A 15,016-nucleotide genomic window follows, 5' to 3' on the forward strand; every position below is an offset into this window, starting at 1 on the left:
CAATTTGTGCCTATATCTCTTGAGCTGCTGGGTTTTTTCTGTTTTTTTTTTTTTTTTTTGTTATCCACCTGTCTTTAGATTGCAAAAACAATTGGCAGACATACCTGAGTTAAATTGTGGTTTGACATATTGATTACTTCACTCCCTAAGGTGGAATTAAGGGGAGAATATCTCTATCTGTGAAACCACAGAAATGATGCCCCTGAAAACAGACTTTCTTTGGGGTTTGCAAAAATAATGTAAACATCAGTCAAAGAAGGGTTGGCAAGGGGAACTGCAGTCAAAGACTTTTATGTGCAGAGAGGTAAGAAAAAGCTACCCGTAAAGACATTTGCTTTTTACAGCTGAGAGAGGGAATTTAAAAATTATGTAGTTCTTCATATTTAACTATTTTATAGCACTGAAGAGATAGCACAGTTAAGAGACTATTTACCAAACTATTCTGGCTTACTGAATAATTGCTGAGTCAACTGTACCATTCTGTAGTTGGCAGTATTGGTCAGAGGGTCCCAGCCAGAGCAGGTGGCCCTGGGAAAGGATCAGAGCTCCTTTGCCTGGGGTCCCACTCAGCGAGGTGGTGCCGTGACTGCAGGAGGAGTTGTGTGCTGCCAGTCACAACTGCTGCACATAATATGCATCTGGCTAAGCCTCAGCAGCATCTTCTTTAACGCTGCCAAAAATCAAAAGGATTTTCCTGTATAAACCCTTTGCAAATCCTTATGAGTAGATAAAGAACAATTACCTCTTTAATTCAAAATCTTGCTAGCAAAACTGATATAGCTTAATTCTATTTTGAAAAAATATTCTAAGTACTTTGGGTTTTGAACAGGGCTTTACTGTTAGTTTGCTAAGATAATAACTTCTGAAATGTTAAGAAAAAAGGCAGAACCAAATTCTTTGCCCTAAAGGAGATCGCTGGCTTTTGAATAGACAGACAGAATGGTACAGCCATGAATAGCAAACAGCTTTATAAGACAGTCTCATATGTATACAGTCATAAGAAACCAAACAACTTCTTCTCAATAAATTAATTCTGTGGATTATTGACTTCATATTGCCTTTGAGAGGCTTTATAGCAAACATTTACTTTTCAATCAAGCACTGGACTAAAGAACAATAGTAAAAGGTTTCATTGGCTTGGTTAACACTCCTATGAACGTTCTCAGAAATGTAAAAAGGCTGTGTCTTGAAGCACTTTTTATTCCATTAAACATTACAGAGCCAGATTGTCAACAGCTGAGGTTTTTGAAATATTTTTTTTATTAAGTGATACATTATTGGCATTAGGACCAGTTTTCTGTAGAGATGCCTAAGAGATGTAGATATGTGCTAAATGCACCTAGATACTTAGGTACAATAATTGCTCCCAGTTATTTGTGTAGAATTTGATGCTTAGGTACTTTTGACAGCCCTGCTGAATGCCTACCAGCATTGTTAGACACTTCAATGTCTTCTAAACCTGACTTGCTCTTAGGCTGTGAGGTGTCTTTTTAATTTCAGCTACATGATTCATTTGTTCTTTTGGGCAGAAACTTAAGTGCTAAGCTGGAAAAGGTGTTTTTCATTTCAACCTTGTCATCATTCTCGTTAGGTATTTGCCTCTGTCCTGTGGGTCAACTGGTAACATCTTTACATTTTACTCTTTGCATAGTAACATCTAACTGTGACTATTAGCAAATGGAATTTGCAGTATGCTAAATAATGAACCAATTGATTTCAAAGGTGTAACTAAGACCTGTCTTAGCTACATGACTTTTACATGCAAGTGATGTGAATACAAGGTTCCTATTAGCAGCAAAATTAGCTTGTTTTGTAGTAGCATAAATGAGAGAAAAACTGGCTAACCTGGCTTGGTACAAATTTGCAGGTTATTCCTGCCCAAGTGCTTCAGAAGTTGAGCACAGTACCTGGCAGAAATAGAAGAGCTGGAGGTGTGAGGATGATTCCTAAATCAGTGAAAAGTACCAGAACAGCTGATGAAAATCATTAAATAAAAACCCTCCTAAATGTGAGGATTTGCCAAATGCACTTCATTTATTCAGCTAATTTAAAATGTCTCTGAACTGACATAAATTCTCTAAATATTTTATAAGAAGAAAGCTACAGGCTTTATTTGTGCCACTGTATAATGACTGAAAAACCTACTTATGAGTTAGGAAATATGAATTCTTGTTATCCATCAGATTAATTCATAAAACATAATTTCTGCAACAGATGGTTTGCTTTCGCTTCTCTGAATCAAAGATATTCAAGCAATGAAACCCTGAATAGAAAATGTTAATAGTTACCAAGGAAATCCATCATCTCTTCCTAGGATTCAAAATGGACATACCTCAGAAGGGTCCATTCCATTAGCATCAGTCTAATTTCATTATAATTTGTAAAATCTTTTCTATCTTCTGCATATTCTGTCCCCTGTACCTCTGAAGTATTGGTCTTTTATCTTCCCTACATTTAAAGGGAACTTTATCTAAAATTTTCTCAAGCAGGTTCAAATTCTGTAACACCTAGGAGGGACATATTTAAGACTGTAATTGAGATCTACAATGTGATCAAAAGTGTCTCTTTTAGTCTACTTGCAATTGTATCACAATAATTTATTTTTAGAATTTGATCAATTTACGGAATTTTTTAAAAACTGAAAATGAAAGGAAAGAATTACTAAATGTCACCACTGCTGATATCTTTCATTGTGTCCTTGGCTCACTTACTCTCTTTGTAGACAAAAACACCTTTTCAGTAAAACAGGAGGTTTTGCTATGGAGGCATGGCTGGGCCTGACCTTATTTATGTTTTTAAGTTTCTCCTTTCAACTCTCTGCCAGAAAAAAAAGCTGCTCACTTGGGCAAAGTTCATTTAGACCAGCTTTACAACAAAGTGCAAACCTGAGACAGAGGACAGGCAGAAAAATCTCTTCCCATGAAGTCAATAAGAATCCATCTCTCTGAGTTCTTTTTTATTCTTGGCACCAGTGATTTTTCTCAACTGATTTATTGGAGGGCACTGGTTTAACTAATTTGTCTTGCATAGGTATTTTTCCCATTCTGTCCTCTCCACTAGTACAAAACAATCTTCCCCTTAAAGATTATTTCCTAGCCAGATCTCTCCTAAAGCTATTATCATTAATTTGCACTTTAGGAGTTCCTTTCACTTTTAAAAAACTATGAGATACATTCCTGATTTATGGGTTACAGTGTGACAGCCATCATATGCAAAGAAGATTGTTTATACTTACCACAGACATCCTTGAATAAGAGGGAAATTTCAACCATATCCCCACTCCATGTGCTTTACATAACTGTATTCTATATCATTGAAAATCATGGCAATCTGTATTTTCCACTGTTCTCCAGGATGTCTAATAGAATTTTATCCTTGTTCTGGAAAAATCAGTATTCACATACCAAAATACAGAAGGTTTATAATACACCACAAAATTCCATAGGTTTTAGGAGTAATTTCCATGGAAACACACTTTTAATGCTTATACATAATTTCCCTGCAACTGATAATTTAAAAATGATCCTCAGATTACTGTGAACCACATTAAACATATTTCAAAATCATGTGTTTCATGAAAAATTGAAGGAAACCAAAATATTTTCAATGTGTTTTTGAAAAACCAGTAAGTATGAAGATTAGAGTGTACCTACCTAAACTAAACAGCACCAGGAATTTGAGACAGACAAATTCTCGTAGGTCAAACTGCAGCGAACGAAGCTTTGCTACAAGTTCTTGTGCATGGCTCATAAGATTGTTGAGGGTGGCTCCAGCTTGGGATGCTATTACGGAATAATCCACCTGTAAAAGAGAATTACATTCCTATCTGGTTGTCACGCCCAAACTTTAGGATATTTCAAGCAATAATATGCAACCAGGATACTCCTGGATATAGAAATCACTCTTAATTTAATGATGTTACCAAGTCAAGATGATTTTATGTATAAACCAATTTCAACCCAATGGTATATATTGAAAATAACATTAAACCATATATCTTAATGGTACGTGACATCACTGTGAGTGCTGGTTTGTCTGTATTAGCTTTTTTAGAAGCTTTAAATAGCTGCCTATGACACTGGTAGCTGTCCACATCTCAGACTTGCTCCTTTGGTGTCTCCTTGTAATAGTATGATCCTGCAGAGAACAACTGATGGAATGAGCTTTGTGCCTACCCTGGCTGTATTGCTCCAGAGGGACACAATGATATTCATGGGAAACAGTCCTGTATCCAAACTTGGCCAGAAACATCTATTCAGGCCCAGAAATGTCGGTGTATTCCCACAGGAAACAGAGGTATTGTGTGGGTGGTTGCTGTTCTCCTCAGCTACACAAAATCCCTGTAATTGTTGGAATTGACTGGAACTCGCTTGTTCTGGCAACTGCTGCCCTGCAGGGGAAGGAGGGGTGGCAGGTGTGTGACAGCCCAGCTGCCCTCACACTGTTCCCAGCAGTGACCACAGTGCACAGAGCTTCTTCCCCTGGGCTGGGGACACAAGTGGTGCTGGCCTCTGCTGCCCTGGGCATGCTGTCCCTTGTCCTCAGGGCAGGCTGACCTGCCTGGGAGCTTTCCTTGTATGCAGAGATCCAGCGGAGGGCTGGAGTTAATACACTTATTAACAAAGGGAAAATTCACAAGCACAGGATACTTAAGGCCTGGCATTGCTGGCTCATCCTTGGGTGATCCTCAAACCTTGGGCAACCTCCCCAAGCCCAGCAAGCTGAAACTGTTCTGGCTGCTGCCAGTCCCATTGTGGGCATATTTCCATGCAGTGACTGCCCCAGCCCCTGCCACTCTGAAGGTGTGCCTGCTTGTCACAGGATGGTGACCAGTGGGGAAGGGCACAGCCTGTGGGAATGCTGTGATGGGAAGGAGAAGGGAGGGGCTGGAGTGGGCTGGCTCCAGGACAGGGCAGTGGTTGGTGTGGAGCAGGGTGTAACTGCTGTATCAGAACTGGGGTGACCTGAGCAGCAGCTTGAGCTTCAGTGCTCAGCCCACTTCTCATCAGAGTGCTCCACATCCCCTGCAAGTGCCACTGTCCCATGGACATGGCCTGCTGTGCTGCTGCTCCCCACAGAACCACTCCTGGCCAACTGGCTGAGACCTAAATGGGTCAGTGGCACATTTTCAAAATGCTCTAGTATTACCATCACCTTTCTCTTGTAGGAGCCTCCAAAACAGGGAAATTGCTAATCACACTTCATCTAAGTGAAGTCTGGCTGTAAATTACGACTAAGCACAATGGTGAGTGCTTGCTTTGGGTCAGTCATTTGTTTAATGGAATCAGTGCTCTCAGCCCATCTCTAAGGTTTCCCATAATAAAGTACTTAATAAAGAATGGAGTGGTATCGCCACAAGAAACAAACCAATACTGCAAAATTTTGTTTTTCCTGGCTCTGATCCCTTAAAATCTGTTCGTTTTATTTTTTAAACATGTTAAGTAACAAGTATGTAGATTTTTAAATTTTTAAAAATTATTTTATTTTAAAACTATTGAATTGCTTTTGCTCAAGTATAAACAGCAGTAAAACTTGGAATACTTCTAACCTGACAAAACTGCAGCAAGGAAAGATAGAAAGATGACTAAAAGAAACTAAAATTAACTTTTCCTGGTAATGACCTTAATATAATCAATAAGTTATTGACTTTTAATAAGAGATTTCATTTATATGTACTCTTATTGCACCCTATAAACTGATTGGAGGTAACTGCACAAATAAATGAGGTTACACTTTTTGAATGGAGGTTAAGAATAACAAACAACACTTTGCAGTGTTGGAGTAGTTTGAGTTGAGTTCATGCTTCAATTAAATCAGTGGATTATGCTGAAGAATCCTGTGAGGTAGGTTATTGCTCTCTTTTATACCTGGGGAAACTGTAAGTAGTGACATTAAATAGTTTACTCAGGGCCAAAGAAATCTGTGGCAACACTATGATCTGATCTTTGGAAACCCCAGCCTATCCATCTTTGAAAAACTACTTGCTAGTTCATCTTTTATTTATCACTCTTTCTACAGATGCATTTATGCATATTTCTTTATGTATATATACCTCTATAAATAATAAGAAAATACTAAGTTACATACCTCAAATAATTTTTACTCAAAAATCAGTTGGATGTAGTGACATGGTTCAACTACATTGTATTGAGAAACTGGTCGCATATAAATATGAAATTTCATAACTTAATATCCCTTTTGTAATTGTTAATGGGGGGGAAGTTCCAAATCCCTTACTGAGCTTCCAATTTGTGGGGAAAATATGCTACTCACTTCATAAGGAGAAGTTAAGATGTCTGCATGTCAGAATATCAGTGGCCTTAGTGCAGCGATTATGCCATAATGGAAAAACCCAGTAGATGCCTGGATCTCCCAGCATCCCTCTACTGGAGAGCTCTCAGGCAGCCTGCTCCTCTTTCAGGTGCATTTAATATTTGCAGCACCAGCAAATTTGTCTGGGAGGCAAGTCCTCATCTGCCACTCACCAGGAACAGGCTGTATTAAATTTTTATATTTATTGACATTTCATTACCATAATTGACTGCAGTTGGTTCTCTAGTAGAAGGCACAGGGCTGCCTCCTAAGCAGGAGAATTGGTCCCTTGAGTAGGATTTGCAATTAAAAACAACGCAGAATGGATTTTTTTTTAATTGTGTAAATATGATGAGTTGAATTTTCAGCTTTAACTAGAGAATAGTAGGTGTGCAGAAGGCTTTTTTCAAGAGTGAGCAAAATTATGAGTCAGTGGAAAGACGACCCCCAAAGGTGTCAATCAGTTTATACAAAAGCAACTGTGCATGAAAAAGCCTCAGTTAATGTCTATTCTGAAAAAGTGGTCACATTAAAGACTACACTGTTCTGCTTGCTTGGTCCTTTATGCAGAAATTGATACTAAAATGTGTATTAATTCTTTCACCTTCCAACATGATTAAAAGCACTTTTAAAAGACAAAGATTTAACCAGCTTGGATTTTGTGCAAAATGCTTAATTGTATAATGAAGTCAGAGCATTTACTTTATATTGCACATTTTACTTCATGTTGTGTATTGATTTCATTTAGTAAAACCAAATCCATGACTAAAATATTCTTGCATCCCAATTAATACTACTACTTTTCACATTGATTTTGATGTTGAGGATGTTGTTTGGCATTTTTGAAAACAGCAGCTTTGTCAGAGCTTCCACATAGCCTAATTTGGAAGTACAACAATGAGCTGAAATTATTTCTGCACACACAGAAGTGTGAATTCCTGCTTTACCCTGGGCTAAAAAAATGCTGTGGCCGAAGGCCAAAAATAAAGGGAGCACTTGGGTTTTTTTTTGTTTTGCAAATGGTGTTTCATGGTAATTAAAGATTTTTGAAGACAAATTACTGGGCTCAGATAGTAATTTTTCTGGTGGAATCAGATGGTGGCTTCTGGTATCACCTCCTCTATGCTCACGAAAAAGTCTAACACTTAATGGTGGAGTTAAGTTCCATTTTTCTTCTAAAATTAAGGAGTGTTTCATTATTCTAGAGTATGGCTGTGGCATCATGGGTAAATATTGTGTGGAACTGCACCATCCCTTTCAATGCTTCAGCAAGCTTGAAATTATCTCCAGAATATGATTAGAGTGATTTTACTTGTTGATCGTGTTGCCAGGTGCTGGCTGTCCCTGAATGCCTTTCCTTTCAGCCAGACAGGAATTGTACAAGTAAGGAATAAAGCCCCTGCTGTAGCTCTGTTCAGTATAATCTAGCAGACTAAGGCAGTCCAAGTTAATAAAAGATTGGGTTCATATTGGATTTAGTAAATTAGACTACTGTGAGCTTGGGGTCTGAAGGCAGAGGCAGTGGGTGCCCAGGTGCAGCAAAGGGAGCATCCTGCTCCTCCTGCTCTGTGGGGTGCAACCCTGGCCAGCACCTCTGGCTGCTGGGGGGCTGCTCCCCAGCACCCCCTCCTTGGCTTCAAACAGCACTGAAAGCCTGGCTGGCCCACACTGACCTGCCCTGGGTCTCTGAGCCCTGACCCTGCTCGAGTGGATGCTCAGTGGATGAGCCTCATCTCAGAAGCATGCATTCAGTATATAGCAAACAAGCTCATTCACTATTGCAACCTTTCCACTGTTTCCTGAGATACAGGTTTCACTGGAAACTGCAGTGGTTATTAATCTCGTTTTGGGCTTTTAATATAATTCTTTAATTAAAAACAGTTACATTTCTAAGCAAATAAACATGGAAAACACTTTGAAGAGGCACCTACATAGAAAAATTGAGGAGATTTCAGAATGGAAAAAACCCACAGATATGCTTGTATCTGCTGGTTATCAGGTTTGGATATATTAATTAAAATTTTGTTGACTTATGCAGCATAAGATGCTTGTCATTTTAATGTGAGACACAATAATAGAAGATAATGAATTAAGTTGCCAGTGGCCTTTCCCCTAGGATGATATGGTGCTTGATAATTAACTATAATATGCAAATAGTAACACTCCAAAGTACTGCAGAGTACAATAGAATCCATTTCTTTACCAAAGTGTTATAATGTACTTTTGTGGTTTTTTTTAATTTTGAGATGAGATGATAAACAAATCACTGCTGTGTTTGATATTCAGTAAAGCTGATCAGAAGACAGAAAACCACTGGAAAAAATTTTGTGGATATCTGTGTAACATCTCACAAGGCTGTGTTAACTCAAACTGCTTCTTCAGGAGCTTTGAACCATGTAAGTTCATTCCCCCTTAAGACTTTTTTATTTTACCCAAATTTCTGCTCTACTGTTTAAAATCCTTTCCCACAATGGGTAGTCAAGACTGGTTGTACTGACCTTGGATCCCATCACTATCACTACACCAACAGGCACTTGGGACAGACTCACGTGGTACTTTCTTCAAACTGAGTTTCTGAACAACTTTGTCTTTCATGCTGGGCAAGCTTAAAATCAGCTAAGGGATTTTTCCTGAGTTTGTGTTGACAGATTAGTTCATTAGCATGGGACTGGTCTGGAGGACTAACAGGCTTGGAGAAATGCTGCCAGACTCCAGGCAAATAATTTTGTTTTCTTTCTTACACAGAGGAGCCATGTGTATGAAATACAAAAGAAATGTGTTTCCCATGAAGACAACAGAGTCAGCATGTGTAAAATGAAAGTTCTGGTGTTCAAGGATTCATGTAAGGTGCTCTCTCCATGAACCTTTACTTTAACAGGGATTTTAGACTTAAAAATGTAGCGCTATGATGGTTTCATGGCAACACAGCAAAGTACATGTGAATTAGGATCAGGTTGTTCATAGGTATGTCTATAGCTACATGAAATACTCAAAATATGTAACAAATATTTGGAAAAACCTGAATTCAGGGCACTTCATGATTATAACTGAATTTTGATGTGCTTTACCCAGTTTAACTGAGCACATCTAGTTAATCCCCAAGGAGCAGCCAGCATAAAATCTTCATATTTTCATAAGGCCCTTTTAACAATGACCACAACTTTCCTTTAGGCAGAAACCACTAGACTAAGGAACTGTGCAAAAAAGCTAATACTATACTGAATAGTGAAATAATGATTGCTTGACCTCATTTGTATACTCTTTGAATCAAATCCTGTGTTTATTTGCTCATGTAAGGACTTGTAGATTTGGCCCTCAAATGCCAATACCTCTTTTGTTCCCACCACAACTATGAAGCCTCACTGGCTATAACACAAATTGAATGGGAAAAAGATATTTGCTAATTTCAAAAAACATAAGTAATAAGTTTCCACTAGATATCCATGAGCTTTCTATACCTATGACTTGTGGATGTCCTTTGCAGCCACTCCTCTAACACTCTTGTGCTTTTGTACTTCAGTGATACTTCTGGAAGGGTGATCTTTCTTGACAACACCATCAAGATCTCCTGCTCTTTCTCTGGTGCTATGCTTTAGAATAGAAATCCAGGTGTAAAGATGCATTTGTGTGATGACTTCAACTAAATCAGTAGTTTCAATGTTCTCAAAAAATCTGAGATTTAGACACATTTTTGGATGGCCTTTTTAATTGGAAAGGCTTTGGCCAAGCTCAGCAGAGGGAATATTTGGCAGTAGAGTGCAGGTATGAACAAAAGGAGCAGATGAGGCTACAATTCACATGTTGTGCATTGACTGTTGCAGGAAAATGCACGAGCAACAATATTCTGTGCAGAGCTTTAGCATCTACCTTATGTGTGCTGGGTCTTGGAAGCTGGCAGTGTATTGCTTTTGTAGAAGATGCAAGAGGAAAGTGCTGAAGTTGGAGGAATTAAAATTCTGTAATTAGAAATGGTCTGTTAAAATTACATGGCACATGGCAAGCCTACAAAACTCAGCATGTGGAGAGCATATTGGCAATGATTTACAATTAACCACCACATTGCAAATCACTCCTTAGCTGTTTCCTATTATGAAATTTTGAGAGTTGTAAAATGCATTTGTGCTACTTTATTTCCTTTTGAAATGGTAATTGCTACTGCTGAGGGGCAGTACTTAGTGCAGAAAATGAAGTGTGCAGCACAGGGAGGAACTTGTTTCTGAGGAACTGCTGAGGAATTGTAATGATCTGAAAAAAGTGCTTTCTTGAAACACATACACACAAAAGAGCTTCATTTATGAAACCCCAAATAAATAACAAAATAAAATAAAACACAGTCTCTTTTTATACAAGTCCAGAGCTTACTAGTTTGTTGCTGACTGCACTTTTTCCCCATCAAAGTGGGAACAGTGGATTGACACTGTGTAAAACCCATAAGTCAGTGGCTTGAGGGAAATGCAGATATATGGAAATGTGATAGGAGTGCCCTAAAGTAATGGGTTTTGAGCCAGTGTATTTGAAAATCATCAAGTGTTCTTCTAACTACAATCCCCTTTCAGATACCTAGTGCAGCACTGACAGTGGTACCGCCCTGGGGACCTGGATGAAGTTTGGCTTTTGTGTCTGAGGAACAGAGGCTGTGCAGTCTAAGTGGAGAGAGCAGGTATGTTCTAATTAAGGGATGGTAAGTTCCCCCCTTACAGCTTCCACCTTGATGGTGATTTGTAAAAAGGACAGTGTTTACGAGTAGCTTTTATGGAGGGATATATTAAGGAAAGCGAGGAGTGAGGCTTCTCAGGTCTTAAATTTGCTAACTTGTGACAATAAGCTTGATCTCTCAGGTAATAAAGTTGGCAATCTAGCTCAGGTCTTCAGTTTATAGTTATTATCTTTGAAAGCCAGGTGATTGACTGTAATTTTGCTCATAGTGCTTGGTTGGTAGCAGAAATATAAACATCTACAGCACTTTTCATCAGAAGTGTCAGAGTGCTTTCCACACCTTAATCAACTAATTTTTATGAAATGGTGGCATGGTTTTTCCCTATCTCTTCTGTGGGAACTGAAAGGATCAGGACAGTAATCAGAAAGCATGCAGGAATGGTGCACTAGCAAAGACTCATAATGCCCATCTCGAAGTGTGGCTTCCCAGAATTATTTTACAGTTTTTACAGAGGACACAGACACAGTTTAATTGTCCTTTCATAAACACATTTGAACAGATGTTGTGTCTAAGAGTGCAACAGTCTGAGTCCATGCTTCCCAGATGGTTTACCTTGACAGGTAGGAAAAGAAACAGTTGTATTGGATCAACTTGTCTAAAAAAGTAACTCACTACAGGGATGTGCAAAAGCAGTGCACAGCAGCTGAAGCCAGGAGTGGCTCAGGATGGGTGATGCAGAAACACCATCCATGTCCATGTCCACTGCCATGGAGTGATAATGTTAAAAAGGGTTCAGCTGTAGTTGAAACTTGCAAGGGATGTTGAATTGCTAGTCTCGGATAAACCAGGAAAATGTGGGACTGCAGCTGGATTCAGATGGTGATTTTGTGGCAGCAAGCACAGACCAGGCTGAGGTTCTCAGTGCCACCTTTGCCTCAGTCTGCCCTAACAGATCTCCTGGGCTCCATGCATTGCATCAGGGCTCAAGGAGGAAGAGAGTTATGCTCATATAAGCACTGGGTGTAAGTTGGAAAAAAAAAAAAAAGACTTCATAGGAGAACCAAAGAAAAGCTTTCTTCCCATGGAGATTGTCAGGCAGTGGTACAGGCTGCACACAAAGTATTGCAGTTTCCATTCTTGGACGTTTTCAAAGCCCAGCTGTAAAAAGCCCTGAGAAACGTGGTTTGAGCAGGAGTTTGGACTGGTCCTTAAAATTCCTTCCAGTCTGAATTGTCCTGTGATTTTAAGATTTGTAGCTCTGGCAATTCTAGATATTTTAAAACTTCTGCTTAGCTCACCCAGCCTTGTCCATCTAAATAAAAGAATTTGTTCAAGAAATGATTTTTACCCATGAAAATAATTTGAAAAGATGCTGGTTTAAAGTAAATGCTTTTGATGCAGAAATTGCCTATAAGCCATGTAGTGGCACAGCTCTGGCACTGCTGCAGCACCTCGACTGGCAGCAGCCTTAGTGTGAAACTGTGCCGTGCACAGCCCGGTGGGGCAGGCGCCTGCTCCTGGAAGCAATCTGGCTTTTCCACTGAGGAGCCAGTGGGGCCAGAGCTGAGTGAAACTGGACAAAGCAGGGACATTAAGGGAGATTTCAGAAACAGCAACCAGAGACTCTGTAGTTCAGGTCTAGTGTCTCCCTGTTTCTCAAAGAGAATCTGTGATACATCCATGGGAGTATGTTCTGCAGCTGTTAGGAATTGTGAAATGGGAAAAAAGACTGGCTGTAGAATTCTTGTTGCTGATGTAGTGATATCACTCCTGCTCTTAACCTAAGTGCAAAGAGGAAAGTAAAAATGTGATCGGAGACTCTGGGGGTGCTTCCACCAACTTCAAAATGACAAATTTTGACATGGAAAGAGAAATTTGATTTAAAGAGGGATGTATTAAAACTAATTTACAAACATGGGCAAAAATGAATGCAGTCATTCCAACATAGCCAGGTTTTAACCTAGTTGGAGACTGCCTGCAAATGCGCAGCTTCCCAGTCCAGCTGCTGATTTGCAAGCAGTACATTTAATAAGCATCCTGCTACCTGTTGTCCAGCAGTGAAGAAACGCTCTGCTTTGCCTTGAGATCATGTACAGCTGGGGTTTTTATTTTCAAGGAAAGATAAAAGTGGCTAATGAGGTAAGAATAACTACTGTGGGAAAATAGGGACAATGGCTAGAATTTAAGGGTAGTTAGATACCTCTAATGATTTCAGTGGGATTTAGGCACTCAGTAACTTTAAAACAGTGCTAATCACATAACAAAGGAGACACTAATTTATCAGTTCTCTCAGGAACAGAAACCTGTCAATGTACTTATAGCTTTGTAAACAAGCATCCTGTGTGGTAAATGAAATAATTTCTAGTAAAATAGTCTATCTTGCAGAGCATGAAATGGAAAGGGAATCAGTCATTTTCTCAATTGCACCAATATAAATCTTGATATAAATTACCAAGAGTAATGCTTTTGCTAATGCAATTAGGGAGTACAATGATATCTGAGATAGGTTAGTGACTTTCCATGAAGTGCAGGAGTCAGTTCTGTAGATAGAATTTGAGTTTTCCCAATTCCTTTCTTGAACAAGTAAATCATTTTTCCTTTCTACTGTAGACCTCTTAATCATAAATGCAAACAGGAGAATCAGAATCCTTCTGATTCTTACAAACATTTATTCTAAACGTTAAGAAATGGCTGCATCTTTAAAATTATAGCTAAAGCTGTAAGCAGATTCCACAACTTGCAGACACAAATGGTGTAGCACAGGAGAAGGAGCTTTTTCCCACGTGTGTATAAATTGAGGCAGTTCAGTTCAGTTTGCAACTACTTAAATACCAAAGAGCCATCATTTGTTGTCACTACAAGACAGAAGCATAATGTACAGGCACACCTTGCTTTTCTTTGATACTCTCTCTTTTTTTTCTGTCAAAAGCAGAACAACAATCTTAGAAATAAGGTTCTTGTTTTACTGTCAAGATCGTTATGCTTTGGAAAGCATAGTGGAGACAAAACTTTCTATTTCTTTTGTGTTCTCAGTGCCACCTGAGAACACAAAAGTTCTCACTATGTTTTCTCATAGTTTTCTTATATTTACTACATTATAGCTCTTGCATTTTGGGAGATCCTTGTATCTGACACATGAAGAAAATTACCCCTGGATAGCCATGCAGAAAATGCAGAGTGCATACCCTGAGACGGTTTCTGAGACACTATCTGCTTTTATAGCCTATGAACAGAATAATTTTCCTGTGATTAGGTGTCTCAGCTGCCCAGTTTCTCACACATGTGCATATGTCTCTAAAAAAAAGGTATTTCTGAGGTAGTAAGCAGCAGGCTCTCTAGATTTCTGACCCAGCCACTGCTTCTTTTCAGTAAGTCACAATTCTGAAGGGAAGAAAACTATACATGCTTAAACCTAAAGCATTAGGTTTGGGAGTGTTGTTGTTAGAAACCATTTAGCCCCAAGGAAATACTGCTTCTTGAGGAACACTTCTGTTCTGCTGCTTTTCAATTACTGAAGTATTTGAAAAGCAAAGTGCTTATGATTATATCTGCTTTTTCAGGTTTATCTGTAATCGGCAGACTAGAAGCAGAGTGCACAAGTGATTCTACCTACACTACTTATGAAGGATCTCTGAGAACACAGTAGTGCTTCTGACCTAGTTAAACTCCTGGTATTTTGAAAATTATTATAAAAACAAGAGATGAGTATTTCTCTCAGACCACATACTCACTTGTTGCCCAGTAACCAGAAGGATGGAGCCTTCTTTCCCATGTACCACTTGCCGATAAATGTGATCCAGGATTAAGAGTTCGCTCCAGCAGTTCTGAAGCAACTTCATTTGGTCATCAACCTGTAAAGGAAACACAAACATTGGTGACATCACTCCAGGAGTAAGTCTGACATCACACTGGGGAGGCAGCCCTCCTTCCCACAGCTGGCTGACATCAGGAGAACAGAGATGCTGTCTAGAACTATTCATGCCCAAAATTGCTGTTTGCAGTTGAATAAACAGAACACTGCTGTGGCCTTTCTCTGTAAAATGTACA

The 15,016-nt window shown here is 39.1% G+C and overlaps 1 protein-coding gene across 1 annotated transcript in view; it reads right to left on the reverse strand.

Moving 5' to 3' along the window:
* Nucleotides 1-15,016, reverse strand: part of NR5A2 (nuclear receptor subfamily 5 group A member 2) — a 73,883-nt gene that overhangs the window by 22,979 nt on the left and 35,888 nt on the right. Inside the window, exons 4-5 of the mRNA XM_005423708.2 lie at nucleotides 14,701-14,820; nucleotides 3,654-3,801 (exon numbers count right to left, since the gene is read on the reverse strand). Of these exons, the coding sequence (XP_005423765.1) occupies nucleotides 3,654-3,801; nucleotides 14,701-14,820 (268 nt within the window). The remainder of the gene's footprint in view (nucleotides 1-3,653; nucleotides 3,802-14,700; nucleotides 14,821-15,016) is intronic.

This window comes from Geospiza fortis, unplaced genomic scaffold (assembly GCF_000277835.1).
Source record: "Geospiza fortis unplaced genomic scaffold, GeoFor_1.0 scaffold229, whole genome shotgun sequence".
In the NCBI taxonomy this organism is placed as follows: domain Eukaryota; kingdom Metazoa; phylum Chordata; class Aves; order Passeriformes; family Thraupidae; genus Geospiza; species Geospiza fortis.